The sequence below is a fragment of the Natator depressus genome, chromosome 28 (genome assembly GCF_965152275.1).
Source record: "Natator depressus isolate rNatDep1 chromosome 28, rNatDep2.hap1, whole genome shotgun sequence".
Classification (NCBI taxonomy): Eukaryota; Metazoa; Chordata; order Testudines; family Cheloniidae; genus Natator; species Natator depressus.
The window spans coordinates 5,959,631-5,987,528 of NC_134261.1; the positions used below are offsets into that span (position 1 = coordinate 5,959,631).

Sequence of the window (27,898 nt, forward strand, 5' to 3'; positions counted from 1 at the left end):
TGTGAATGAAAAGTTTCTAAATTAAATACATGGCAGGGTGGTAAACAGGGGGAAATTACACAGAAGTGCCTCTACCCAGTCCTCTTGACTTCTTGTCCGAACCCGCATGAGTTCTGGCCTCTTGGACAACTCAGCTCCCAGTCCCACGTCAGCTGTGCCCTCTCCCAGCCTAACCCGTTTCTACTGCAGTTCTTCCTCCTCCTCATCAAGGCAGGGGGCTGGCGCTGAGTTACTGACAGTTACTGACTTACAGCCCCTAAGGCATGTGCGTGCGTTAATCACTGTCTCACATACTGGGGCTATTTAGATTTCAGGGAACGATTTATCAGAGTTACTGACTCTGGGAGGTGGGGGAGAGAAGAGGTTGAGAGGGATTTTGCTCCCCACGCTCTGTAGGGCCATGTTCAACCCTGCTGGCCTCCATGTTACCTCGTCCTCCACCCTCCCCCATGCGTCTCTGCTCATGCATCAGTGTGTCACCTTCTGATCATAATGCCACTGGCCTCAGCAGAGCTCCCAGACAGGAGCTACTTCACGATGGGGTTATGGTACTGAGAGTCAAATACATCACAGGGAGGGTGTAATTATCCTCAAAGCAAGCTTTACAGTCCAAGAAGTGAAAGAATTCAAGTACTTCATTACTTAAAATTATGCTTGAAAGGATTGGATTTTTATGAATAAATTGCAGTAAATGTTGATTTCACTGTACACACAGAGATGAAAGAATATTTATATAGGTAAAATACAGAAATGCCTCTGGCGAGCGTCAAGTTTGATATAAGGATATTTACACTGTATATTTTGCATGTGACATTGACCATTTGTTTTGAAAAGTGTTATGATTTGGCTTTTGGAATCTCAACATTTACTGTAATTAAATAATTGTCTGACCATCCCCATAACTTCCCACCGCTCTGAACAATGAAATTGTAAACATTAAAAAAAGGACTTAAAATAAATATTGATATCATCTATTGAAATTGAAAAAAGAAATAGACAAACTGAATTTTGCCAAACCCACTTAACAGCAATCAGAATATGCTAGGGGATGGAAATTCACACCTAAGGCACCCAAGCTTAAGACACTCAGCAATCGCCATAGGGCTACGAATAAGGCATTTGACTATATAAAGTTCCAGATTAGGTTATACCGACTTGTCCATGCTCAGCGGCTTCTGGAATTTGGTTCAAAGTATTTACATGTTTCCCTGGCCTGTTCTTAAAAGTGCTGCTCTAGAAAGTGGGGAGGGGCTACTGCAGGATCAGTAGCAGGATCTCTTAGCTATTTACAGCTCATTGGAAGAAGTGCGGGGATTGGTGGGTGTCTGGGGATTTAATAACACGCACTCATATCCTAGTTCTTAATGAATTGTCATTTTACTATTCCCATAACCGACTAATTATCCCTGGCTGTCCCTGGCAGTCTGAGGAGGGAGTGCTAGTAAACTGCTTTGGCCGGTGTGGAACGAAAAGCACAAGGATCTTTCAGTGGCTGGCTCAGTGTCATCCATTTCACTGGATAAATCCCTGGTTGCTGGGCTCTGCAGCGGGGTGGGGAGGTGAATTCCATCCCCCATTCCTAGGCATGGACCCCCTCTACAATTCTCACCCCGATCTCAGACACTATCCCAACCTTCCCCTGTAGTGATGGACCCACTTGATGCTGCCAGAGCCATCTGCCATGGGACCTAGACAGAGCAGAGGCCCAGCCCCACAACTGCTACCCCTGCCGACAGCCCTGCTGTGCTGGAGTTGACCTGGCTTTCCAGACTGTAGAAGGATCTAGCAGTTTGAGGACCCAGCCTGTGCACCCACCACACACAAACTTCCTCACAACACACATTCCAGGATGGGGAAGGACCATCTGGGCTGGCTGCAGTCTCCCCTTGCTGCTGTGAGAGGAGTGGGGTGGTCCCTCATACAGGACACAAGCATACCCAGGGGCAGAAGGGAAATTTAGTTTCTTCCAGGGGCTTGAAAATGTTTGGTTTACAGTCCTGAGCTCTGTCGTCCTGTTTTTCTCCTTCTGCCACTTTCAGATCTCTTGGAGAGACAAGGTGGGTGAGGTAATTTTTTAGGACCAATTAAAAATACCTCTCTTTGATATCCTGGGACCTACATGGCTACAACAATTCTTTTCCCATTGTACCCCCTCCCACTCTCTCCTCCCCCTCAGCTGAGACTGTCCCATGTGATGGGAAAATAAGGGTTCAGTCCTGTCACTGGATTGGGTCTTTCCAGCACTAACGGGAGTGAAAGCCTGTGTGCATTAATGACAGCAGCAGCTCTGGGACTCAGAGACACAGGGAGAAGAGATGGGAGTGAGCAGGCTATGTTTGTGCAGGGTGTGAGTTACTCATGTGGGAATTCTGCAGCACTGTATATGCGCAGAATTCGTGTCCAGCGCAGAATTTCTTTTTTTTTTCTTTTGCATGAAGAAGATACGTTCTGCCCCGAGAAGTGCTGTAGTTCTGCCTTTAACCCACCAGAGGCCCCTGTGGCACCAGAACAGCCGGCAGCCAGCCGGGTTCATCTTGGTGGGAAATTGTTGCCCCGAGTGATACCCCAAATGGGAAGAGAGTTAGTGGGTGCAACTTGGGAGAGTCCTGAAACATGGCTCCCTCTGGGGGTGGGGAGAGGGTGGTCATTCTCTACTCGCAAGAGGGTGCGGAAGGGGCACAGGAGGAGCAAGTGTCCCCCATGGAGACTGCCCAGTCCCAGCTGCTTCTACCTGCACCATACACCCAAACCTCTTCACCCTTCCAACTCTCAGCTACCAGTCTTCCCTCGCTGCTACCCCTTCCTGACTGGCAGAGAACCTCTAAGCCAGGAGTGCGTCAGGCTCAACCCTCTGGCTGAGGCCTCGGGGCACTTTCTTCCTCTCTCGGGGTACCAGATGAAATAGCAAAAAAGCCAGCTGTCAGCAAACAAGGGTAAATAAAGGAACGAAAGAAAAGAAATGGAGGTGGGAACTTTGGACAGATCCCCTCAGGCTATTGGCCCCTTTTACTTCTGGGGGCACTTGGAGCCTCTCAGTCCCCTTCAGAGTTTACTGGGTCTCCAGCACAAGTTTCAGCTTGCTCCCCCTTTGAGCTCCGGGTATCTCCACCCTCCCTCAGTGAAGGCCAGAGCCCCGAATGCTGCCAGCCCTTACCTTGGGGCTGGAGATGCTTCACAGATGGTTCCCTTCCCAGGGTTGCTCCCCTCTGAGTAAAGTAGGTCTCTCCTGTTAACCCCTGCTCCAGTCCTGACATGGTTTGCAGGAGTGGAGGAGCTGGGCCAGTCTAGACTACAGTAGCAGTTTAACCCCTTCTGTGCCAGCGTGGGTTTTATATAGCCCTTCAGAGGCATCCTGGCCCAGGGAATGGCCCCCTATCAGCCCCATGCCTGATGTGGTGGGGCGACCCACTGGCAGCATTGCCCTTGAGGGTGCTTCTCCCACTCCCTCCCCTCCCCCTTTACTGCCACCACAATGCCTGTCACCTTCACTTCCTGAGGGGTGACCCCCAGAAGGTGTGTTTTGTTTTCCCTTTCCCTACCCCCCCAGGATCTGTTGTGCACCCTCTGTCACTCACCTCTGTCTCAGGAGATAAGGCGGGTCTTGGGGCACGGGTGATGCTATGCTGGAGATCCATCATCACTGAAGGAGTGGCAGCCTTGACCCTCCTTGAAGGTTACTGGGATGTTGATGTGAACTGGAGGAGAACTGGGGCTTGGATGAGCCCATAGACCAGGAGTGGCCAACCTGGGGCTCCGGAGCCCCATGCGGCTCTTCAGAAGTTAATATGCGGCTCCCTGTCTAGACACTGACTCCGGAGCGAGAGCTACAGGCACCAACTTTCCAATGTGCCAGGGGGTGCTTGCTGCTCAACCCCTGGCTCTGCCACGGGCCCTGCCCGCACTCCAGCCCTTCCCACCCGCTCCCTGGAGCCTGCCATGCCCTTGCTCCTCTCCCTCCCCCCAGAGCCTCCTATGTGCCACGACACAGCTGATGGGCAGGGAAGGGTGGCTGGTGGGTGGGAGGCGCTGGGAGCAGGTGGGGAGCTAATGACGTATTCCTGTGGCTCTTTGGCAATGTACATTGGTAAATTCTGTCTCCTTCTCAGGCTCAGGTTGGTCCCCCCTGCCATAGACCATTTGGCCCACACTGTGTCACCGTAAAGCCTGCTCTGCATTCCTGCCAATTGCTGCTGGTGGCTTTGCACCCATAAGTCTCTGTAACGCTGTCTTCAGTGACCCGAGAGCATGAGCACCAGCCTCAGGCAGACTGGTAAGAAGCAGGGCACAAACCCCAGGTTGGTTGTGAGGTCGATATGTAGATTTCACCAACCAAGTATCCAGTGTAAATGCATCAGGCACTGTAACAGCATTAACATGGAATCACAGACAGTCCCCTTGGGTCATCCCATAGATCTCACCACGCAGGTGAGCTCACCTTTGTGACAGATGGTCCCTTCCACCAGGGGTTCTCACCCTTTTTCTTTCTGAGGCCCCCCCAACATGCTATAAAAACTCCACAATAACTGGTTTTCTGCATATAAAAGCCAGGGCTGACATTAGGGGGTAGCAAGCAGGGCAACTGCCTGGGGCCCCATGCCACAGGGGCCCCCACAAAGCTACATTGCTTAGGCTTTGGCTTCAGCCCCGGGGGCTGGGGCTCAGGGCCCTGGACTTCAGCCCCACGCGCTGGGACTTCAGCTTTCTGCCCTGGGCCTCAGTGAATCTAATGGCAGGTTTCAGAGTAACAGCCGTGTTAGTCTGTATTCGCAAGAAGAAAAGGAGTACTTGTGGCACCTTAGAGACTAACCAATTTATTTGAGCGTAAGCTTTCATGAGCTGCAGCTCACTTCATAATGCTGGCCTTGCTTGGCCGCCCCCTGAAAGCTGCTAGCGGCCCCCCAGGGAACTGCAGACTCCTGGTTGAGAACCACTGCCTTTCACCACGAATCACGGCAATGTTCAGGTTATTGCCAGTCCCAAAGGACCAGTCACTTACTTACGTCAATTGAATCTTCGATCTCACAAGAAAGACAACACTTGTAGCCAGTCCTGTAATAACCTGTATTAAGATTATTGAAAAGAAAACAAAAGTTGTTTACAAAGTTAAAGCAGGTCATCATATAGATGCAGACAGGTTACAGTCTTAAATTTCAAAAGATAATAGAAGCTTCTATAATAAGCAAGCTCTACATATTCTTTAGGACTAACCCAGGCTAAGCAGCTGGGGATCTCTTGCTTATGCCTAGAAACTTTGTCCCCCAGAGTCCAAGCAGCATACAGATAATCCGTTCCTTCAGTATGGGGTTTTTTTAATCCCCTTCCTGCCATGTGCTCTGAGCTGCAAACTCAGCTCATGGGAAGTCAAGAGCACAACAACAGTCTTTTGCCTTCTTTAACATCCCATAATAGTCTGTCTGGTGTTGATGGACCTTTCTTGCCAGGCAGGGTGTAATGCATTTTGTTGCCAATCAGCACTTCACACAGGTAAAGTCTCTCTCCTGTCTGGTGATTTACAGAGCCACCGAGGCTCACGATGCAACTAGTCAGATATTAACCCAGGCAGCAACTCACAAACATTCAATAACGTCTAAACACTAAACACATTCTTATCATTCTAATACCTGTTTTAACAATACTAACACAGGTGAGCCAGACTGATTCCAGCTCTGTGTTTGTCCATGTTCAATTAAGACATGGGGGCTTTTGCTACAGCTAACACCCCATCTGCCAGTGTCAGAGGCAAGATGGGCAGGGATGGTGTCCCTAGCCCCCTGTTTGCTAGAAGCACCTGGCATTGGCCACTGAGCTAGATGGACCATTGGGCTGACGCAGTGGGCCGTTCTTATGTTCACAGTCTCTATCAGGAGTATCTACTCATTTGGTCTCACTGGGGAGCCACAGAAAGAAACAAGGTGTGCTGAGGCAAGAAGGCCCAGTCTCAGAGCCCCCAGGGTCACGCTTGCCGTAAGCTAAAACTAGGCCCAGCCCATGAAAGTGGGCACTCCCAGGAGAGACTGTATAAAGGCTGGAGCATCAAACAACTTTTTAAACCTGAGACAGCTGCCTTGGGGACATTGTCCTTGGGGACAATGACAGGGAGAATCCCACATAGTGATCTCTTTGATTCTGCTCTTCTCTGGCCTTTTGTTTTTAGAATCATAGAACTGGAAGGGACCTTGAGAGGTTATCTTGTCCAGTCCCCTGCACTCAAGGCAGGACTAAGTATTATCCAGACCATCCCTGACAGGTGTTTGTTCAGCCTGTTCTTAAAAATCCCTAATGATGGAGATTCCACAGCCTCCCTAGGCACTTTATTCCAGTGCTAGTTAGGAAGTTTTTCCTAATCTCCAACCTAAAGCACCCTTGCTGCAATTTAAGCCCATTGCTGCTTGTCCTATCCTCAGAGTGTAAGAAGAACAATTTTTCTCCCTCCTCTTTGTAACAACCTTTTATGTACTGGAAAACTGTGATCATGTCCCCTCTCAGTCTTCTCTTCTCCAGACTAAACAAACCCAACTTTTTCAATCTTCCCCCATAGGTCATATTTTCAAGGCCTTTAATCATTTCTGTTGCTCTTCTTTGGACTTTCTCCACATCTTTCCTGAATTGTGGCGCCCAGATCTGGACACAATACTCCAGTTGAGACCTAATCAGCACGGAGTAGAGCAGAAGAATTACTTCTCGTGTCTTGCTTATAATACTCCTGCTAATACATCCCAGAATTATGTTTGCTTTTTTTGCAACAGTGTTACACTGTTGACTCATATTTACCTTGTAATCCACTCTGACCCCCCCCGATCCCTTTCCGCAGTACTCCTTCCTAGGCAGTCATTTCCCATTTTCATAGAATCATAGAATCATAGAATATCAGGGTTGGAAGGGACCCCAGAAGGTCATCTAGTCCAACCCCCTGCTCGAAACAGGACCAATTCCCAGTTAAATCATCCCAGCCAGGGCTTTGTCAAGCCTGACCTTAAAAACCTCTAAGGAAGGAGATTCTACCACCTCCCTAGGTAACGCATTCCAGTGTTTCACCACCCTCTTAGTGAAAAAGTTTTTCCTAATATCCAATCTAAACCTCCCCCATTTTGTATGTGTGCAACTCATTGTTCCTTCCCAGGTGGATTACTTTATATTTGTCCTTATTGAATTCATCCTGTTTACTTCAGACCATTTCTCCAGCTTGTCCAAATCATTTTGAATTTTAATCCTACCCTCCAAATCTCTTGCAATCCTCCCATCTTGGTATCGTCCGCAAACTTGATAAGTGTAACAGAGACTCTGTTACTGGAAGGGTTTCACCATGTCTTAGAAGGTTCCACCCTGGTGGGAGGGGGCTGTACTGGAATAAGGTCACTCTGTGCTTCACAGTGTGGCGGAACCTAGGATGTCCATTAGCAGGGAAAAATCCTGGGGGGAATTGGCTTGTGGAACAGACAAAAGCCCCGTCTGAATTCTCTCACATTGCCCTTCTCGCCCTGGCAGGCTACGGAATAACATCCACATTTTGCTCCAGATCATCCTGTCCTCCCAGGGGGAAGGAAGTGGCTGCAATGGAGCTGACTCAGGTAAGGGATTATCAGGGAGATGGTGATGGGCTCTGCTTGGAAGGAGAGGAGCAGTAAATGCATAGGAGGGTGGGAGCTGCTAGAGGTGGTGGTAGGCAGGAAATATCTATGGTGGAGAAAGGGAGGGGACAGGATGTGACAAACCTGCTGAGGCTTGTGTAATCTAGGGTGTGATGGGTTGTCACGCCCGGGGTGCAGTCTGGGGCGGGGTCCTGGGAACCGGTGTGCCCTCTAACCCTCAAGCTGGGCTGGCCCTTCTCACACTGCTTTGCTGGAGATTCAGCCAGCCTCTCCAGGCCCTGTTATCACCCAACATGACAGCAGGTGGTGCCATACACCCAACTAAGTTACCTGAGTGCTTTACCTAAGCCACTCAAGGACAGATAGAGGACAACAACCAATTTCCCAGCTCCCCATCCTTGCACATCTGCTGTAGTATAAATCCAGAATTATACCATCTTATAGTGCACAGGGATCTGTATAATGTAAGCTCATAAATATAGTTCGCCTTCCCCTTGATGTGGGAAAGATATGCACAACAAGCTTGTGTTAACCAAGCTGAGAATTTCCCCAGACACTTCACTGAAAATACACTGTTTAAGATAAAGCATAAAACAAGTTTATTAACTACAGAAAGATAGATTTTAAGTGATTATAAGTGGTAGCAAACAGATCAAAGCAGATTACTTAGCAAATAACCAAAAACTCAAACTAAGCCTAACATACTAAATGGACAGAATTTCAATTAGCAATTTCTCACGCTAACTGATGATACGAGCAGTCCACCAAGTTTCCATACACAAGCTAGAAATCCCTTTGCCCTGGCACCAGCACTTCCCCCAGTTCAGTCTTTGTTCCTCAGGTGTTTCCAGGATTTCTCTTGTGTGGGGAATGGGGCCAAGAGATGATGTCACACCCCACCTTATGTAGCTTTTCCATATGGTGGGACCCCTTTGTTCCAAACTCAGTTCCCAGTCCAGTTTGTGGAAAAATACAGGTATCAAAATGGAGTTCAGTGTCATGTGGTCTGGTCACATGCCCTAGCATTCCCTGATGAGTCATAGTAGCCATGACACATAGGCTGGCTGAAACATTCACAGGAAGGCTAAGCTCTTCCATGGTCCATTGTCTTTGTTGATGAGCCATCAGCACTGTCTGGCTTCTTCATTGTTGTACCCGAAAGGCTAGTTGTGGGTAAAAAGAAAAGGAGTACTTGTGGCACCTTAGAGACTAACAGATTTATTTGAGCATAAGCTTTCGTGAGCTACAGCTCACTTCATCGGATGCATTCAGTGGAGCTTATGCTCAAATAAATTTGTTAGTCTCTAAGGTGCCACAAGTACTCCTTTTCTTTTTGCGAATACATGTCTAATTTTAATAGCTGCTGTTTAACGTCCTCGTGAGTTGTTGTTGGAATGGAACATAGCAGATGACAGAACGAGGAGTAATGGTCTCAAGTTGCAATGGGGGAGGTTTAGATTGGATATTAGGAAAAACTTTTTCACTAAGAGGGTGGTGAAACACTGGAATGCGTTACCTAGGGAGGTGGTAGAATCTCCTTCCTTAGAGGTTTTTAAGGTCAGGCTTGACAAAGCCCTGGCTGGGATGATTTAACTGGGAATTGGTCCTGCTTCGAGCAGGGGGTTGGACTAGATGACCTTCTGGGGTCCCTTCCAACCCTGATATTCTATGATTCTATGATTCTATGAAAGAGTGTCGTCGTCAACATCTTATGATATGAGTACATCACCTATTTGTCCCCAAATCCAGGAGATAAATATTTATTGAAGACTTTTACCTCTTCTGCATTATTTTTGATAATTCTGCCATTTCCGTCTAGTAATTTACCACTACCATTGTTAGGATTCATTTTGTGCTTTATATACTTCCTTCTTATTTTCCTTGATTGGTCGTTGATTTCTGATAGCATCCCTTACCAATTTTCTATAATTCTGACCTTCTCACTTATATTATTTCCTATTGACTTCCCCTTCCTTCCATATATTTTATTTGGAGAGTGTTGTGATACCTACCAGGGAGCCACCAGCAGGGTCCAGAGACAGCCCCATCTCCTATATCAAGCTCTGGCTTGTAAGTATGTGATACGTGTGAAGACCCTGCCTCCATCTGTCATCTGGGAGACACAAAGTTTCTCTCTTTCTACCCTCTGATGCCTTCTGGCTGCTCTAAGCAATGTGGGGTGGGACTCTGTTAACATGTGCCTCCCAGAGCTTCCATTTACCTGGCGCTACTGTTCTGTGAATAGTGGGGCTGTGAGTGGGGCAGCAGGTACTGAGTGTTGGACTCTTGCTCTTTCAGGGGCCAGTGACTTTCGAGGAAGTGGCTGTGTATTTCACCAAGGGGGAATGGGCTCTGCTGGACCCCACTCAGAGAGCCCTCTACAGAGATGTCATGCGGGAGAACTACGAGACGGTGGTCTTGCTGAGTAAGGAGTCCGGTCCACTTGATTATTAGAAGCTGTGGGGTGTGTAAAGAACCTGAGTAGTAATTACTTTATATTTTTATTCTTCATACAAATTTTGACAAGTTTCCTTGCCCCCCGCCCCCTTTTTTTTTTGCCTTATCTCCCACTGACTAGAATAATTTTTGGACATGTGCCCTTTTGGTGCCATCAGTCATTTTGAAATTGCATTTAATGTATCCATATTGGGTACATTAATAACTATATTAATAACTAAAGCTTTCATGCCTTTTCCTCATTTTAAGAGGAAAATATGCCACCTGTAGAATTCTAAATTCAGTAAATAGGTGTATGACTCATGCATGGCTTGTGTGACAGCCATTCAGGACCCCACGGGTGAAGGGAAAACAGAGCTGTAGAAGGGGAGGAGAAACAGGGAGTAGATAATTCTGGGGTGCCAGGACATGGGGAGGGTGTGTGCAGGATAAGACCTAAGAAGCAGCAGGGAGGGATGATTTAGTGAGAGTTGAGGAGGGAACACAAGAAGGTCCCGAGTTGCAGGGAGATGGTGACGGCTGAGAGTAATGGGAAGAAGGGGAGTGGAGTGTGGAAGAAGGGCACCCAGGAAATGGGCTGGGTGGGTCAGTGGGAAGGAGAAGAGGTTTGGGGATCTAGAGCTGTGGGGGATCCCAGACCTTTAACCACGAATCCCTACCCAAGCCTTGTTGCTTTAGAGGCTGCACTCCATTTTCATTTCTGTTCAGTTTCACTTCATTATACATTTTTTCTCAAATATTATTATTTTAACTCTTGACCTCCCTCTCCACTCATTACCCCATTCCCACATATAACCTCCCCATCTCTATGCACAGTGACCCTGGCCTCCGATTCTGAGTCCTTGCTGCATTCCTCCCTCCCATAGCAGGGCTGCTACCCAGGCACAAATGGGCACTTTGTTGATGATGTCACAGGGTGGTAGTGTAGCCTGTACAATTTTTACAGCTATAAGATTATGTATTTGGGGTACAACTTGCCCTTGTACCTGGCTACTCAAAGTTAGTTGAGAAGATGAAATTTGGTGAAAGACCCAGAACTTGATTTAATACAGACAGCTATAATTGAAATCATAGGCAAGGATCAATGCACCTAATGATTAGACTAAGATAAGTACAGTAAAGAGGGTTATGGGCACCATTGGAAACAAAGATTGATGGGCAAGGGAGCCCATGAGAAGGGAGGTCCTGATTCAGTTTACACTGTCTTGGGGACTGGACATGCCTCCAGCTTTCATCCAGAATACACCACACGATCCATTGTCTACAGCCAAGCTCTTCGATACAACTGCATTTGCTCCAACCCCTTAGACAGAGACAAACACCTACAAGATCTCTATCAAGCATTCTTACAACTACAATACCCCCCTGCTGAAGTGAAGAAACAGATTGACAGAGCCAGAAGAGTACCCACAAGTTACCTACTACAGGACAGGCCTAACAAAGAAAATAACTGAATGCCACTAGCCATCACCTTCAGCCCCCAACTAAAACCCCTCCAACGCATCATCAAGGATCTACAACCTATCCTGAAGGATGACCCATCACTCTCACAGATCTTGGGAGACAGGCCAGTCCTTGCTTACAGACAGCCCCCCAACCTGAAGCAAATACTCACCAGCAACCACACACCACGCAACAGAACCACTAACCCAGGAACCTATCCTTGCAACAAAGCCCGTTGCCAACTGTGTCCACATATCTATTCAGGGGACACCATCACAGGGCCTAATCACATCAGCCACACTATCAAAGCCTCGTTCACCTGCACATCTACCACAATGTGATGTATGCCATCATGTGCCAGCAATGCCCCTCTGCCATGTACATTGGTCAAACTGGACAGTCTCTACGTAAAAGAATAAATGGACACAAATCAGACATCAAGAATTAGAACATTCAAAAACCAGTCAGAGAACACTGCAATCTCTTTGGTCACTCGATTACAGACCTAAAAGTGGCAATTCTTTAACAAAAAAACTTCAAAAACAGAGTCCAACGAGAGACTGCTGAATTGGAATTAATTTGCAAACTGGATACAATTAACTTAGGCTTGAATAGAGACTGGGAGTGGATGGGTCATTACACAAAGTAAAACTATTTCCCCATGTTTATTCCCCTCACCCCCGACACTGTTCCTCAGATGTTCTTGTCAATTGCTGGAAATGGCCCACCTTGATTATCACTACAAAAGGTTTTTTCCCCCCAGCCCCGCCGCTCTCCTGCTGGTAATAGCTCACCTTAAGTGATCACTCTCCTTACAGTGTGGATGGTAACACCCAATGTTTCATGTTCTCTGTGTATATAAATCTCCCCACTGTATTTTCCACTGAATGCATCCGATGAAGTGAGCTGTAGCTCACAAAAGCTTATGCTCAAATAAATTTGTTAGTCTCTAAGGTGCCACAAGTCCTCCTTTTCTTTTAATGAAAAAATGGTAACTAGGAGAGGTATTTTATCTGCTTCCTTATGGTAATAGTACAACTATATACCATATCTGCTCCTTTACTCTGGTTACAATAATGTCAATAGCTACCCCATCCCATATGTGGCCTCTGGGAAGTCCGTAATTAAGCATCAAGCATTAATACTCATGATTTACATCACTTATTTATTAATAATTCCAATATATGAATGCAGTCCAACTGCTGAGATACTGCATAGCTACCTAATTGCTAAAGCCCGCCTCAAACTTCCTTCTTTCAGAATCCTGTGGCTTATTGCACCTGTTTGTAGTTACTCATTAGTCTCTCATAATGAGGGTGCAAAATATCTGACCTGGTATTCTCTCCTTAGGTCTATTCAGACCTAATCCCAGACTTTAGTAGAACTATTCCCACAAAGCCTCAACCTAATATAACAGGCCCTTAACTGTAGCAAGCTTAATAACCCATTTATTTATGTTCACCTCCTTGCCCCTCCATGCATGTTCCAAGCTAATAAGTAATACTCTGATAATGACATTTTACCTCTAGCGAGTAAAAAATTACCCACAAGACCTGAGACTGGGTCATAGATCATAAAATCAGGTCGGGGTCAACAAGAGTGAGAGTTTGGGGCGAGCCTTGTCCTCCTCTCCCCATCTGCAGCAGCCACCAGCTGTCTTCCCTCCAGGCTCTGTGGAACTCTGAGCCTGACCCTCCTGAAGTTGTGTGGTCCAGTTCTTGTTTCTTACATTCTCCTTTTCCAGAAGAATTAGAGGCTGTTGCTCCTGAATTTTAGTGTTTAATTCCCCAGCCTTTTCCACATTACACATCTTCCTCCCATTACACCTGAGTCACTAGATTTCCTAATTCCCCAAAATGTGCTTTTGCGATGTCACAGTTCTGGGGTAGCTAAGCCTTTGACCTGCCTCCATGCTCTGCTCAAGGAATGCCCTCTCCGGTATCAGGACTCTAGCCAGCCCCTCTCTATGGCTAGGGACTCACATGCCTCTCCTTTTTGACCAGGGTTTGAGGATTGCAGCTTGTCCTCCACTGTGTTCACTGGACTAATGTCCAGTTCCTGTGCTTTGCTTTCTCTCCAAGGGCTGTGAGCAGTGTGTGTGAGAGATAGAGGTGGGAATTTTGGTGATACTTCTATGATGCGAATACACACCTCAGTTTCCCTCTGTGTTTGGGATTGCTATGATTACAAAGAGCAGGAGACGTGAGGTGTTTTGTCACATAGCTGTCATGGGGTGATGTGAATGGGTCATTAAGGACTGCCTGGGCCCAAACTACATCAATGGAATACCCGACAGAGACAAGGGAATAATTGTCACCTGGCTATGGGAGGATCTCCGCTTGGCTGAGTGAAGCATACATGGACTCGTTGTGTTTTTGGGAGCAGGAAGAACTGGGCTCGCAGACGCAGGGAGCTCTACCGGAGCAAAGACAAATGGACAGGCACAGTAAAAGGAAACCAAATTGTTTTCAACAGCAGCATGGCTCAAGGGCATTGGACAGTATGGGCTATATTGTCGTCTTTCCTTCTCTGTCCTCATCTAAGGACTTTCCAATGCTGTGTTTCGCTTGATTAATAAACCCTGCTATGTTTTAAAAGTCTGCCCAGTGTCACAGCAAAAACTTGCTGAGGTGCATTGAAGCATGAATGAGGAACGGTCTCTGAAGAGGAGTGTAGTTGAGCTGGGCCTGCTGGCAGAGCTCACAGGTTGAAATAGGAGTGTTGAAGCCAGAGGCTCAGTCTCAGGTGTTGAAGCTACATGGCCTATCTTGTGGAAGAGTGGGACCCCTTGGGGGTCTAGCGCACTCAAGGGGCACCTCCCAAGGACTGTTTAAAAGCCAGGGCATTGCACAGATCCTATGGATCCATGACAGTGTGCCTTATGGGGAAAAGATATAAAACAAGAAAAGGATCTAAATGCGTATTTACCATCACCCCCTCATCAGTCCTCATGGGAATCCCTGATTTGTTCCAAAGTGTTTGAAAACCTTCCTTCAAGGCTTACCTCTTGGTTATCAGGTCATGTCAGTTTTGTTAGAGGGCTTTCCCTTCACCCTTCCACTTCCTTGTTTCTTGTCATGCAGACAGCAAGCAGCAAAAGACCAGAAGTCCTAAGTGCAGATAATGCGATGTTTATTGGGGTTCATTTCCAAGCAAGCATATTCCGAAGCCCTTCACACCAGTCAGATTTATCTCTATATGCCAATATAGTCTGTTTCCCAGTGTTTACCCCGTGTCCCTCTTCCCAACTCTGACAGAGCCTTGCCTGTGTCCCTGTTTCCGTTCCCCCCCTTAACAAATATGATTCCAATTTCCCTTCCCCGTCCTGTTTAACACCAGTTTAGATAGTAATATTTTCAGCTTTACCTTAACCAATCATTTTACTGAAATTTAACTAACCAATCCTAACATATTGTAACATAATTCTCTATCCAATTATATCCCACTACCCTAATTAACTGACACCTAGCAAAATTAATTATACAACACAGAGAAACAATTAGAGAACCAGATTGATTAACAACAGAAAAGTGGGGGACACAAAAACATAAAGATAAAGCAATACAGAAATGAGGGCTTCACAATGATAACGATTGAGAAGTGATTTCTTGCTAAACAGGATGCTATCAAACTAAGTTTTCTTTAACCATCTTAAGATCTGTTTCTTTATCTGGTGGTGATGGGCACTATCAGGACAGGATCATCTTCCTAATAACCCAATACCACCTTATTTCAATGTGACTGGTTTGGGATTTGACAATGTGACCGTACACTTCCCGGCTTATGGCTGCCCCTGCAGCTTAGCCAAAGGCCTTAGCCTAAGAACAAAGCCTCAAACTATTGTTGCTGGCACAGAGTGCCTGAGGCAAGCAACAGCAAGGTTCGTTGCCCGGTGTGCGTTACCCAATAATCACAACGGGGTGGAGAAGCAGAAAAGTTTATTTGAAGCTTCAATATGGTACAGGGAGCTAGTCACCTCAAATCCTGTACCCAGAGCAGGAAGTTACACAGACTTTTATACATCCTTTCTTCAGCATACTTATCCAATAGCAAGCGGCCCTAAATATCCATATAGCCAGCCAATCCAGATATCAGCTAGTTTCCTTTTTTTTGTACCATTTGTTAAACCATATATAAAGCTGCTTTGTTTAGCATTGTTCTGCCATATTTGCCCTGTCTGGCCTTGTTTAGTTTCAGACAGTCTGACTTTGCAACATATTGTTGCGAAATCCCCAGCATGACTGTTGGGAGTGCCTCCGGGCGGGGGGGGCCAAGGACACTTGGGCCTAGTGCAAGGGGGCTTTATTGACACTCATGGTCTTCCATTCCCTCGAGTTACCTAGTGGCCATGCCCAGTGTCCCCAACAACTTGCTGCTTTGAGAACACTCAACAGCCTTAGCTCTGAGTTTTTTTTACTTGGGGTACTTATTTTTTTACAATAGGACTTTGCATAAGCACTTTGTGATAGCCCTGAAGAGAATGACTTATTAACTTTTGCAAAAGGGTCTTGACACATGATACGCACAGCATAATACCATTAATACACGCAATACAGGAAAGAGAAGTTTTAATAACGGGCTAAATAAACCACCAAGCCAAGACGACAAACCCCAGCCTGAAAACAAGGTTTGCAACCAATTGATCTCGGGGGCAGTATAGGCAACCTGTGCTCGGCTCAGGCATGGGCCTCAACCTGTACCACCTTCTCATAGATCTCATAACTGCTATCCTTTACATATACACAACATCGGGGCCCGACGAGGGCACAAACCCCCCTTGGGATGCCAAGAGATAGTCCAAAGCCAGCCTGTTTTGGAGGGAAAACGTCCTGAGCTTCTGTACCTCTTTATTTAATGTTTTTACTGCTGACCCTAAATCACTAACCGAGTCCTCTAACTCTAAGGCCACTTTCTCAAGTACCATTTGCAGCCTTACAGTATAGCGGCCTATGCATGCCATGGCTGTCCCGGTAAACAGTGGCGCTATTCCCAGTACAGAGCACCCTACAAGCTTCTCGGTTGTGAATGGATTCTTTTTATTGCCCTCCAGTGCCGTAGTCAGTCGCCGCAGGGTCTTTTTCCATGACTTAACAGAGGTATTTCGGGCATTTCTAATTTTTCCTTTGGGCAGTGTGGTAGTTATTGACAGATGAGGAACTCCATGAGCTATATAACAGCTACCTGTCCAGTTGGCTGGCAGCACCTTGTAAGCCTTTCGGCCACATACAAAATAGTGACCCTGTAGGGCCCAGTAAGGACTGTTTTTTAAGGGGATTCCTGGGATATTTAAGGCTGCTTTTTTAAACAGTTCATATGCCCCTAAGGGGGCATCCCATTCTCCTGATTGGGTACACGTGGGGGTGTTTTTAATTGTGCCGTTTAAATTACACTTGCCATAGGGACCACTGCAAACCCACCATTGGCCTGCTACATTGGAGATATTAACTGGACGGCAAGTTATATTTCCAAACCCTTCTTTTGTAGTAAGATTATTCGTAAGAGTTTTCCCAAAAGGGGAGGAACCACACACCCACACTGCTGACCTCCCCTTTTGGTCTTTATTTAATACCCATTAGCCCACTGTGTAATAACACAGGAGCTCTTTCCCACAGGACGCCCATAGTGATCAGTCTGGTTTGTTAAAGTAGCAACATGGTGCTCAAGTAAAACAAAGGAGTTATGCTCCTGATATGCGCAGTTTGGAAATAACAATACAGAGAATAACAATGTTACCCAATTAATTATCACCAGAGTTTTCCCAACCCAGGGTCTTCAGTATCTGGGTGGGCCCATTTTGGTGTTAAGGTGCCCGCTATTTGTGTCTCTTAAACAGTAGCTTTAGCCCGAGATTGTTACTAGATGAGGAGTTAGCAGGTTGGACGGTCCACTGTTTGCTGACGAGGGGGCAGGTACTGCCTTTAGATGAGAGTGATGGATCCAGTTCTTGTGTTCCTTGACGTTTGCCGCCTTATGGGAGATCAGCAGGATGGTGTAGGGTCCTTTTTACTTTTTCTGGAGAGGCTTGTTTTTTCAGGTATGAACAAGCACGGAGTTGCCGGGCTGTAAGGAGTGGACAGGAGAGTCCAAGGGGAGAGGCTGGGAATCCTTGGTATACCTGTGAAGAGACCAGAGAACAGCAGACAGGGAACACATACACTGAGACAAAAAAACATGACCCAACTTCCATTCCCCTGATAGAACTGGGGTGCCATTTATAGGCCATGCCCTTCCAAACATAATTTCAAAGCGACTAAGCCCTAATTTACCCTTTGGGAGAACGCGGATACGGAGTAGGACGAGGGGCAAAGCATTAGGCCATCGCAGGGAGGCCTCTTGGCACACTTTTGAGAGATGTTGTTTAGGGGTCTGATTGGTACACTTTACTACACCACTGGCTTGCGGTTTCCAGGGCGTATGGCGTTTTTAGGGGATTTGTAAGGCATTTGAGATGCTTTGGATGATTTTTGACGTGAAGTGTGTCCCGTTGTCAGATTCCATCCACTTGGGAAGTTCAAAGCGAGGAATGATCTCCTTAACAAACTTGAGGGCCACGGTTCTGGCAGTGCAATTATGGCATGGGAAGGCTTCTGGCCATTTGCTGAACTGATTTACTAAGACGAGGAGATATTTGAACCCTTGGGTTCGGGGAAACTCAGTAAAATTTATTTGCCACACCCGTCCGGGGCCCGGAGTGGGTTCTAGGGCAGCTGGTGGCACAGGATGTCCCGGTCGGGGGTTATTTTTTTGGCAGACTAAGCAGTTCGCTTGTACCTGGGCAGCCAGGGGTCGGAGTCCAGATGTGATAAAGTATTTTTCCATTAGTTGGATAAGTGCTTCCCTGCCAGCATGAGTGGTTTGATGTAGTTTTTGCAGCACCGGCCGGATCAGGCCCTTTGGTAAGGGGACCTTCCCTTCCGGGGAATGGAGCCATCCCTCCTTTTTCCGGAGACTGAGTTTGTTAGTTAGCTGTTTTTCCTTCCCAGAGTACTGAGGGGTTGGAAGCTTTTCTACTGATGGGATAAGGGCATGCATATGGGCGTTCTCAGTCTGAGGGGATGGCAGGGTGGCAGCATGCTTAGCCTCTCTATCTGCCCGGGCGTTACCTCTGGCCACATCTTGATCCTCCCTTTGATGGGCTTTACAGTGTACCACCGCCACTTCCGAAGGAAGTTGTATGGCTTCTAGGAGCCGGAGGATTTGGGGCCCGTACTTGACTGGGGAGCCTTGGGCTGTCAGCATTCCCCTTTGCTTCCATAGGCCAGCATGAGCATGGAGTACCCCAAAAGCATACTTTGAATTGGTAAAAATGTTGACCCGCTTTTTTTTTTTTGACAGTTTAAGTGCACGGGTCAGGCCTATTAGTTCGGCCAGCTGGGCAGAGGTCCCAGCGGGCAAACCTTTGGCTTTCACAGTGTCATGGAGGGCCACAACAGCATAATCCGCCCTTCTTTGCCCATCTATTACAGTACTGCTACCATCAGTGTACCACTTATAATTTGCATTTGGGAGGGGTACATCCTTTAAATCCGGACGGCTGGAGTACTGGGCATCTATGATTTCTAAACAGTCATGTTCCTGTTCCTTTGTTTCTGGCAAGAGGGTGGCTGGGTTAAGGGAGGGGAAAGGCTGTAAGGTGACTTCAGAGTTTTTTAGAAGTTTGGCTTGATATCTAGCCATCCGAGCCTGGGTGAGCCACAGGCCTTCCTTTGCCTCCAATAAGGCTCGGACCATATGAGGGGTATATATTTGTATTTTTCCTTCCAAGGTCAATTTTTCAGCTTCTGCCAGCATTAGGGCTGCAACTGCCCGTAGGCATGCTGGCCATCCCTTTGCCACTTGGTCCAGCTGCTTAGAGAAATAGGCCACGGGACGTTTTCATGCTCCTAACAGCTGTGTGAGCACTTTTAGGGCCACCCCCTTTTGTTCATGTACATACAACTGGAACGGCTTAGAGAGATTCGGCAGGCCCAGAGCCGGGGCTTCCATTAACTTTTTTTTTAAGATTTTAAATGCCCTGTCAGCCTCTGGGGTCCAATAGAAGGGGTCATGATCTGCTCCTTTTACCCAGTCATACAGGGGTTTAGCCCATAGTTCAAACTTTGGGATCCATATCCTGCAAAAGCCTGCCATACCCAGAAATGCCCTGAGCCATTTATGATTACTTGGGGTAGGAACTTGGCATATAACTTCCTTCCTTTTGTTTGAAAGCTGGCGCTTTCCTTGCCATATGTGGAACCTGAGGTACCATACCTCTGGGAGGGCGATTTGAGCCTTACTTCTTGCTACCCGATATTCCCAGAGTCCAATAAAATTTAGGAGGCTTACAGTGGCTTTAAGGCAGGGGGTTTGGCCCACAGTGGCAATTAACAAATTATTTACATACTGCAGAAGGAGGGCCTTCTGATTATCCCACTTCTTTAGGTCTCTGGCCAGAGCCTGGCCAAAGAGGGTGGGGGAGTTTTTAAATTCCTGGGCCAACACTGTCCCCCAAAGTTGCTTTTTAACTTTGTTTCGGTCCTCCCACTTGAAGGAGAAGATTTTCTGTGATGGGGTGGCAATTGGGATGGTAAAGAAAGAATCTTTCAGATCGAGAACTGAAAAATGGGTATACTGTCCCCCTATAGAAGCCAATAAGGTATATGGGTTAGGGACAAGAGGGTGCAGAGTTTTAACCCATTCATTGACTGCCCTTAGGTCCTGTACCAGCCGATTCGTGCCATCAGGCTTCCGTACGGGTAGAATGGGAGTGTTCCAGGCTGACTGACATTTCCGGAGAATACCATATGCTAGGAATTGATCTGTAGTTTCCTGTAAACGTTCTCTGGCTTCCCTCTTGATTGGATACTGTTTTACTTGCACCGGGCCTTTCCCTGGTATGAGCTGAATAGTAATGGGGGTCTGGTGGGTGGCCTTTCCTGGGATCCCTAATGCCCACACGAGGGGGTACACCTGGTCTTCCCACGCGCTCCATGCTGGGGCTTGCATAGCTGAGGGCTTAACTGCAAGGGTTATAATCCATGCATTCTCAGGGGGTAAGGTAAGGGTTATTTTGTCCTCAGTAAAATGCAGGGTGGCACCGAGGCGACAAAGCAGATCCCGTCCCAGCAGAGGTGTTGGACACTCAGGGAGGTATACCAGCTTGTGGGATATAGTCCTGTTTCCCAAAGCGCATTCTGCTGGGGCATACACTGGGCCTGTGGCTTCCACCACGGTAAGGGAATTTGCTACTGGCAACTGCAGGGGTCGATTTACGGCAGTTCGTGCCGCTCCAGAGTCCACTAAAAAATCGATTTCCGAGCTCTCTACCCGCATTTTTACTTGGGGTTCCGGGGGTAGGGTGGTCCGTCTCCCCTGACACCCCTATTCCTGCTTCCCCATCGCCATTATAGAGGCACCCCCCTTTTCTTTCCTCTCTGGGCACTCATTTTTCCAGTGTCCCTCTTGTGGACACAAGGCACACTGGTTGCGACCCAGTCGTCTCTCCTGCGAGCCCGGACATCCGCGTCCACGGCCCCTTCCTCCCCGGCTACTTCCCTTAGTGCCAGCCTGTACCGCTGTTACCATCAGTCTCACTTGCTTTCTCTTCTTCTTTGTCTCTTTCAGACTATAAGCTCAGTTTGCAGTCTCTAAGATTTGTGCCATGGTCATTCCCATTAAATTCTCCTTTTTTTGTAACTTTCTCTTAATATCAGGGGCTGCTCTGCTCGTAAAAATTCCCTTAATGATTGACTCAGTTGCCTGATCATTAGGATTTGCATTTGTGTTCTGTCGAATCGTGTTCCGAATACGCTGTAGAAAGGCCCCTGGGCTTTCTTTTAGATCCTGCATTACTTCATATGGTTTTCCCCAATTATTATGTCGGACAGCCGAGTGACGGAGTCCATGCAAAAGCAACTCCTTATAGGAGGTAAGGCGGGTCATATTCCCAGGATCATTTGGATCCCACCTGGGGTCTGCTCGGGGGACTTGTGCATCCGGGTCAGGAACATTAATACTATCCCGGTCATACCGTTTCTGTGCCTCCTCCCTTGCCTTGGACACAACCTGTTGTCTTTCAACCTCAGACAATAAGGTTTGCAGGAGGATGTTACAATTATCCCAGTCCGGCTTGTGGCTGCTAAGACATCCCTCAAAAACTGAAATAAACCTGCTTGGGTTGGTGGAAAACTCCCCTGCCTGTGCTTTGAAAGCAGCCAAATCCACAGGATTAAAGGGCACATGAGTATAGACCTGCATAGTCGTGGCCGGACGCGTTTCCGATTCAGACCGGGCGACTTTAGTTTCGGTGATTAAGGGGTATAATCCAACCGTTGGGGACTTACAAGGTGTGGGTGTAGGGGCCGAAGGGGACACCGGCTCTGCCATTACAGTGGGGGTGGGGGTCTGGGGACTAACATTAGCTGCTACCGAACCAGTTGGAGTCAAATTACATTGCTGTAAAATATCTGGTCGAGTACATTAAGCCAGAAACAAATGCTCATACATATGTTCATTCCATTTCCTTGTTCGCTGACAGAACAGGAGTAACTGGAGGATCGTGTTATGATTAATTGACCCTCCTGGTGGCCACCACTCCTGGTCCTCTAGTTGATATTGAGGCCAGTCAACTGTACAGAATCGTTTTAATTGACTCTTAGTCATCGGATCCGAACCAAATACCTTCCAGTTTGCTAGGATACACTTTAAGGGCGTACACTGTGCCCCGCCTCCTGAGCTCTGTCCCTGTCCCATACCTACAGGGTAACTCTGGGCGTCCCCAGGTTCCAACAGAGCATACAATCCGGATTTCAAAAGGTTCCTACCTTATCCAAGGGACCGGATCCCCACCGTCGCCCGCAGCTGCTCCTCCCCTACGTCCAAGGGACCGGTTCCCCACTGTCGCCCGCAGCTACTTTTCCAGTATATGAGTGCGTTGCACCGTTGTGCCCTCCGAGGTCAATCAAATCGCATCTCCTCCGAGGCCCCCGATGAACTCACCGGTGTGCGCTGGGCGTCGGTTGTTGCTGCAATCCATCGGCCGCTGGGAGGGGTCCAGGCAAGGCTAAATAGCAGCCTCGAGCCCACCCAGGGATGCCAAAAGCTGTTGCCGGCACAGAGTGCCTGAGGCAAGCAACAGCAAGGTTCATTGCCCGGTATGCGTCACCCAATAATCACAACGGGGTGGAGAAGCAGAAAAGTTTATTTGAAGCTTCAATATGGTACAGGGAGCTAGTCACCTCAAATCCTGTACCCAGAGCAGGAAGTTACACAGACTTTTATACATCCTTTCTTCAGCATACTTATCCAATAGCAAGCTGCCCTAAGTATCCATATAGCCAGCCAATCCAGATACCAGCTAGTTCCCTTTTTCTTTGTACCATCTGTTAAACCATATATAAAGCTGCTTTGTTGAGCATTGTTCTGCCATATCTGCCCTGTCTGGCCTTGTTTAGTTTCAGACAGTCTGACTTTGCAACATATTGTTGCGAAATCCCCAGCATGACTGTTGCGAATGCCTCCAGGCTGGGGGCCAAGGACACTTGGGCCTAGTGCGAGGGGGCCTCATTGACACTCGTGGTCTTCCATTCCCTCGAGTTACCTAGTGGCCATGCCCAGTGTCCCCAACACTATCCTAGTGAGAGAAGGTCCATACACAGGCAGACTGTGATTTTGATTCTTTGTTTTTATACCCCTGTAACTGGCTAAGTGATAAAAATACACCTAAGCTCTTAAAGAATAGGCTTTACAGGAAGGCCTCAATATATCTACATTCTAACAGTGGGTTCTACCCCTTCCCCCATTCTGTGTCTGTCTTGTCTATTTAGATTGTAAATTGTTCAGGGCATGGGCCATCTACTATTCTGTGTTTGTACTGTGCCTAGCACAATGGGGACCCACTGTTAGTTGGTCTTTAGGCACTAAGGTAATGAAAATGATTTATAATAATAACTCTCTTGATACTTTGAGCCAAGGAAGCTGGCCTTGGGATGTTACTGCTTAAAAGTGAGCTGGGCTTAAAACCATGGAATATACTTTGTGACAAATATCCCACAAATTCTACTGACCTCCCTTGTTTTCTTTGCCTTTAGTAGGGTTTCCAGTTTCCCAACCTGATGTGATCTTGCAGCTGGAACGAGGGGAAGAGCCTTGGGTCCCAGACCTCCAGGGCTCTGAGAAAGAAGTGCTCCCAAGAGCTGCCTGCACAGGTGAGGAATTGGTTAACCAACTCAAAAACTGTCCGTGAATACAGGAAACATTTGCGATGCCCTAAAGAGATCTTGTGAGCTCTCCAAGTTCAGGATTGTTCCCTGCAGATGTGGAATCATTAGGCAGATGTCACTCATGGCTTCCCACCTACCCTGACTGACAACTGGCAGCAGGTCCCTCCCCAATCTCGCTTTCCCCAGAGTGTTCTGGTGAGATGCAGACCAAAACTGATCCCTTCCTCTCTCCTCTGGGGAAAGGTTTGGGGAAAATCAGCTCCTGATAGGTTTGATCTCTCCTGCACACGTTTTGGTTTGTTCATCCCTTTTTCCATTCCTGTCTCTGAGATTTCCTTTCTCTCAGGCACAGGGAGTGACCTATGTCTGGATTCTCTCTGTCTCCCATCAGCTGTTGGGATGGTGAGTGAGAATGAGGAGGAGAAACCCCAGAAGGAAGATGCTGAGCAAGTAGAACCACATGGGACGTTATCAGGAAGATCCAAAGGGAATGATTCCGGGAGTTGTGCACTCGCAGAAAAAGCAAAAGCCTGTGAGAGTCAGCAGAGGCCAAAGGAAAACTTCAGTAGCCACTCAGACCTTATTACAGGCGAGGGAATCAACTTGGAAGAGACACGCTACACATGCCATGCGTGTGGGAAAAGCTTCAATGGGAGCTCAGACCTTTTCATACATCAGAGAATCCACAGAAGAGAGAGACATAACATGTGCTCTGAGTGCGGGAAAAGCTTCAATAGAAGCTCTACCCTTATCACACATCGGAGAATCCACACAGGTGAGAAACCTTATGGATGCTCTGAGTGTGGGAAGCGTTTTAATCGGCGCTCACACCTTACCACACATCAGACAATCCACTTTGGTGAGAAACCTTATGGATGCTCTGAGTGTGGGAAACACTTCACTGATGGTTCAGCCCTCATCTCACATCAGCGAATCCACACAGGAGAGAGGCCCTATACATGCTCTGAATGTGGGAAAAGCTTTAATCAGAGCTATACCCTTATCACACACAGGAGAATCCACACGCGTGAGAAACCTTATGGATGCTCTCAGTGTGGGAAACGCTTCAGTCAGAGCTCACACCTTATCACACATAGGAGAATCCACACAGGTGAAAAACCTTATGGATGCTCTGAGTGTGGGAAACACTTCACTCATAGTTCAACCCTTATCCCACATCAGCGAATCCACACAGGAGAGACACCCTACACGTGCTCTGAGTGTGGGAAAAGCTTTAGTCGACACTCACACCTTATCAGACATCGTAGAATCCACACAGGTGAGAAACCTTATGGATGCTCTGAGTGTGGGAAACACTTCACTCATAGTTCAACCCTTATCTCACATCAGCGAATCCACACAGGAGAGACACCCTATACGTGCTCTGAGTGTGGGAAAAGCTTTAGTCGACAGTCACACCTTATGAGACATCGTAGAATCCACACAGGAGAGAAACCCTACACGTGCTCTGAGTGCGGGAAATGCTTCAGTCGGAGCTCACAGCTTGTCACACATCAGCGAATCCACACAGGAGAGAAACCCTACACGTGCTCTGAATGTGGGAAAAGCTTCAATCTGAGCTCAAATCTTATATCACATCGGAGAATCCACACAGAAGAGAGGCCCTACACATGCTCTGAGTGTGGGAAAAGCTTCAATCAGAGCTCAAACCTTACTAGACACCAGAAAATCCACATGAGAGGGAACTGTAATAAATGCCTTGACTAGGGCTGGCCAAAAAAAATTTTTTTTTTTAAATCACATTTGTTAATTCCCACATAGTGATCTTTGAACCATCTTAACCATGGTCTCTCAGCTCCCCCAGAGGAGTTGCCTGCTTCTGCCATTTGCAGCTCACCCTTCTTTGGGGTCAGTGCTCTGATCTTTTCTATTACCTCCTTTCCTTTTGAGCCGTATGAGTGTGTGTCATAGAATCATAGAATATCAGGGTTGGAAGAGACCTCAGGAGGTCATCTAGTCCAACCCCCTGCTCAAAGCAGGACCAATCGCCAACTAAATCATCCCAGCCAGGGCTTTGTCAAGCCTGACCTTAAAAACCTCTAAGGATGGAGATTCCACCACCTTCCTAGGTAACCCATTCCAGTGCTTCACCACCCTCCTCGGGAAATAGTGTTTCCGAATATCCAACCTAGACCTCCCCCACTGCAACTTGAGACCATTGCCTCTTCTTCTGTCATCTGCCACCACTGAGAACAGCCGAGCTCCATCCTCTTTGGAACCCCCCTTCAGGTAGTTGAAGGCTACTATCAAATCCCCCCTCACTCTTCGACTTCGACTCCCTCAGGGAACAGATGGCCAGGATCCCCTGGGGGACTAACATGAAGGGGAAAGGAGTCCAGGAGAGCTGGCTGTATTTCAAGGAATCCCTGTTGAGGTTACAGGGACAAACCATCCCGATGAGTCGAAAGAATAGTAAATATGGCAGGCGACCAGCTTGGCTTAATGGTGAAATCCTAGCGGATCTTAAACATAAAAAAGAAGCTTACAAGAAGTGGAGGGTTGGACATATGACCAGGGAAGAATATAAAAATATTGCTCGGGCATGTAGGAAAGATATCAGGAGGGCCAAATCGCACCTGGAGCTGCAGCTAGCAAGAGATGTCAAGAGTAACAAGAAGGGTTTCTTCAGGTATGTTGGCAACAAGAAGAAAGCCAAGGAAAGTGTGGGCCCCTTACTGAATGAGGGGGGCAACCTAGTGACAGAGGATGTGGAAAAAGCTAATGTACTCAATGCTTTTTTTGCCTCTGTTTTCACTAACAAGGTCAGCTCCCAGACTGCTGCGCTGGGCATCACAGAATGGGGAAGAGATGGCCAGCCCTCTGTGGAGATAGAGGTGGTTAGGGACTATTTAGAAAAGCTGGACGTGCACAAGTCCATGGGGCCAGACGAGTTGCATCCGAGAGTGCTGAAGGAATTGGCGGCTGTGATTGCAGAGCCCTTGGCCATTATCTTTGAAAACTCGTGGCGAACGGGGGAAGTCCCGGATGACTGGAAAAAGGCTAATGTAGTGCCAATCTTTAAAAAAGGGAAGAAGGAGGATCCTGGGAACTACAGGCCAGTCAGACTCACCTCAGTCCCTGGAAAAATCATGGAGCAGGTCCTCAAAGAATCAATCCTGAAGCACTTACATGAGAGGAAAGTGATCAGGAACAGTCAGCATGGATTCACCAAGGGAAGGTCATGCCTGACTAATCTAATCGCCTTTTATGATGAGATTACTGGTTCTGTGGATGAAGGGAAAGCAGTGGATGTATTGTTTCTTGACTTTAGCAAAGCTTTTGACACGGTCTCCCACAGTATTCTTGTCAGCAAGTTAAGGAAGTATGGGCTGGATGGATGCACTACAAGGTGGGTAGAAAGCTGGCTAGATTGTCGGGCTCAACGGGTAGTGATCAATGGCTCCATGTCTAGTTGGCAGCCGGTGTCAAGTGGAGTGCCCCAGGGGTCGGTCCTGGGGCCGGTTTTGTTCAATATCTTCATAAATGATCTGGAGGATGGTGTGGATTGCACTCTCAGCAAATTTGCGGATGATACTAAACTGGGAGGAGTGGTAGATACGCTGGAGGGGAGGGATAGGATACAGAAGGACCTAGACAAATTAGAGGATTGGGCCAAAAGAAATCTGAGGAGGTTCAATAAGGATAAGTGCAGGGTCCTGCACTTAGGATGGAAGAATCCAATGCACCGCTACAGACTAGGGACCGAATGGCTAGGCAGCAGTTCTGCGGAAAAGGACCTAGGGGTGACAGTGGACGAGAAGCTGGATATGAGTCAGCAGTGTGCCCTTGTTGCCAAGAAGGCCAATGGCATTTTGGGATGTATAAGTAGGGGCATAGCCAGCAGATCGAGGGACGTGATCGTTCCCCTCTATTCGACACTGGTGAGGCCTCATCTGGAGTACTGTGTCCAGTTTTGGGCCCCACACTACAAGAAGGATGTGGATAAATTGGAGAGAGTCCAGCGAAGGGCAACAAAAATGATTAGGGGTCTAGAGCACATGACTTATGAGGAGAGGCTGAGGGAGCTGGGATTGTTTAGTCTGCAGAAGAGAAGAATGAGGGGGGATTTGATAGCTGCTTTCAACTACCTGAAAGGGGGTTCCAAAGAGGATGGCTCTAGACTGTTCTCAATGGTAGCAGATGACAGAACGAGGAGTAATGGTCTCAAGTTGCAATGGGGGAGGTTTA

General features: G+C 47.5%; 2 protein-coding genes across 11 annotated transcripts in view; both read left to right on the plus strand.

The window, feature by feature from the left end:
- LOC141978789 (uncharacterized) overlaps nucleotides 1-27,898 on the plus strand; it is a 132,777-nt gene that overhangs the window by 9,202 nt on the left and 95,677 nt on the right. The gene's annotated exons all lie outside the window — the stretch shown is intronic.
- LOC141978967 (uncharacterized) lies at nucleotides 1,989-27,025 on the plus strand. 10 transcript variants are annotated; one of them, XM_074941388.1, is made up of 6 exons: nucleotides 1,989-2,057; nucleotides 4,107-4,270; nucleotides 7,486-7,568; nucleotides 9,888-10,014; nucleotides 23,561-23,674; nucleotides 24,036-27,025. In XM_074941388.1, exons 2-6 carry the CDS (start codon nucleotides 4,246-4,248, stop codon nucleotides 25,415-25,417), a joined length of 1,731 nt encoding a protein of 576 aa, XP_074797489.1. In that variant the 5' UTR covers nucleotides 1,989-2,057; nucleotides 4,107-4,245; the 3' UTR covers nucleotides 25,418-27,025. The 10 variants fall into 10 exon arrangements, with proteins under 10 accessions (XP_074797489.1, XP_074797488.1, XP_074797490.1 ...); XM_074941386.1 differs by lacking the exon at nucleotides 1,989-2,057 and adding an exon at nucleotides 9,585-9,659 and having other exon boundaries at nucleotides 4,122-4,270; nucleotides 23,558-23,674; nucleotides 24,081-27,025; XM_074941387.1 differs by lacking the exon at nucleotides 1,989-2,057 and having other exon boundaries at nucleotides 4,121-4,270; nucleotides 23,558-23,674.

Coding starts and splice junctions, on each gene's coding strand:
- LOC141978967 (XM_074941386.1), top strand. CDS start 4,246: ATGAGCACCAGCCTCAGGCAGACTG. Junction 7,569..9,584: donor CTGCAATGGAGCTGACTCAG/GTAAGGGATTAT, acceptor TTTTATTTGGAG/AGTGTTGTGATACCTACCAG. Junction 23,675..24,080: donor CCCAAGAGCTGCCTGCACAG/GTGAGGAATTGG, acceptor GTCTCCCATCAG/CTGTTGGGATGGTGAGTGAG.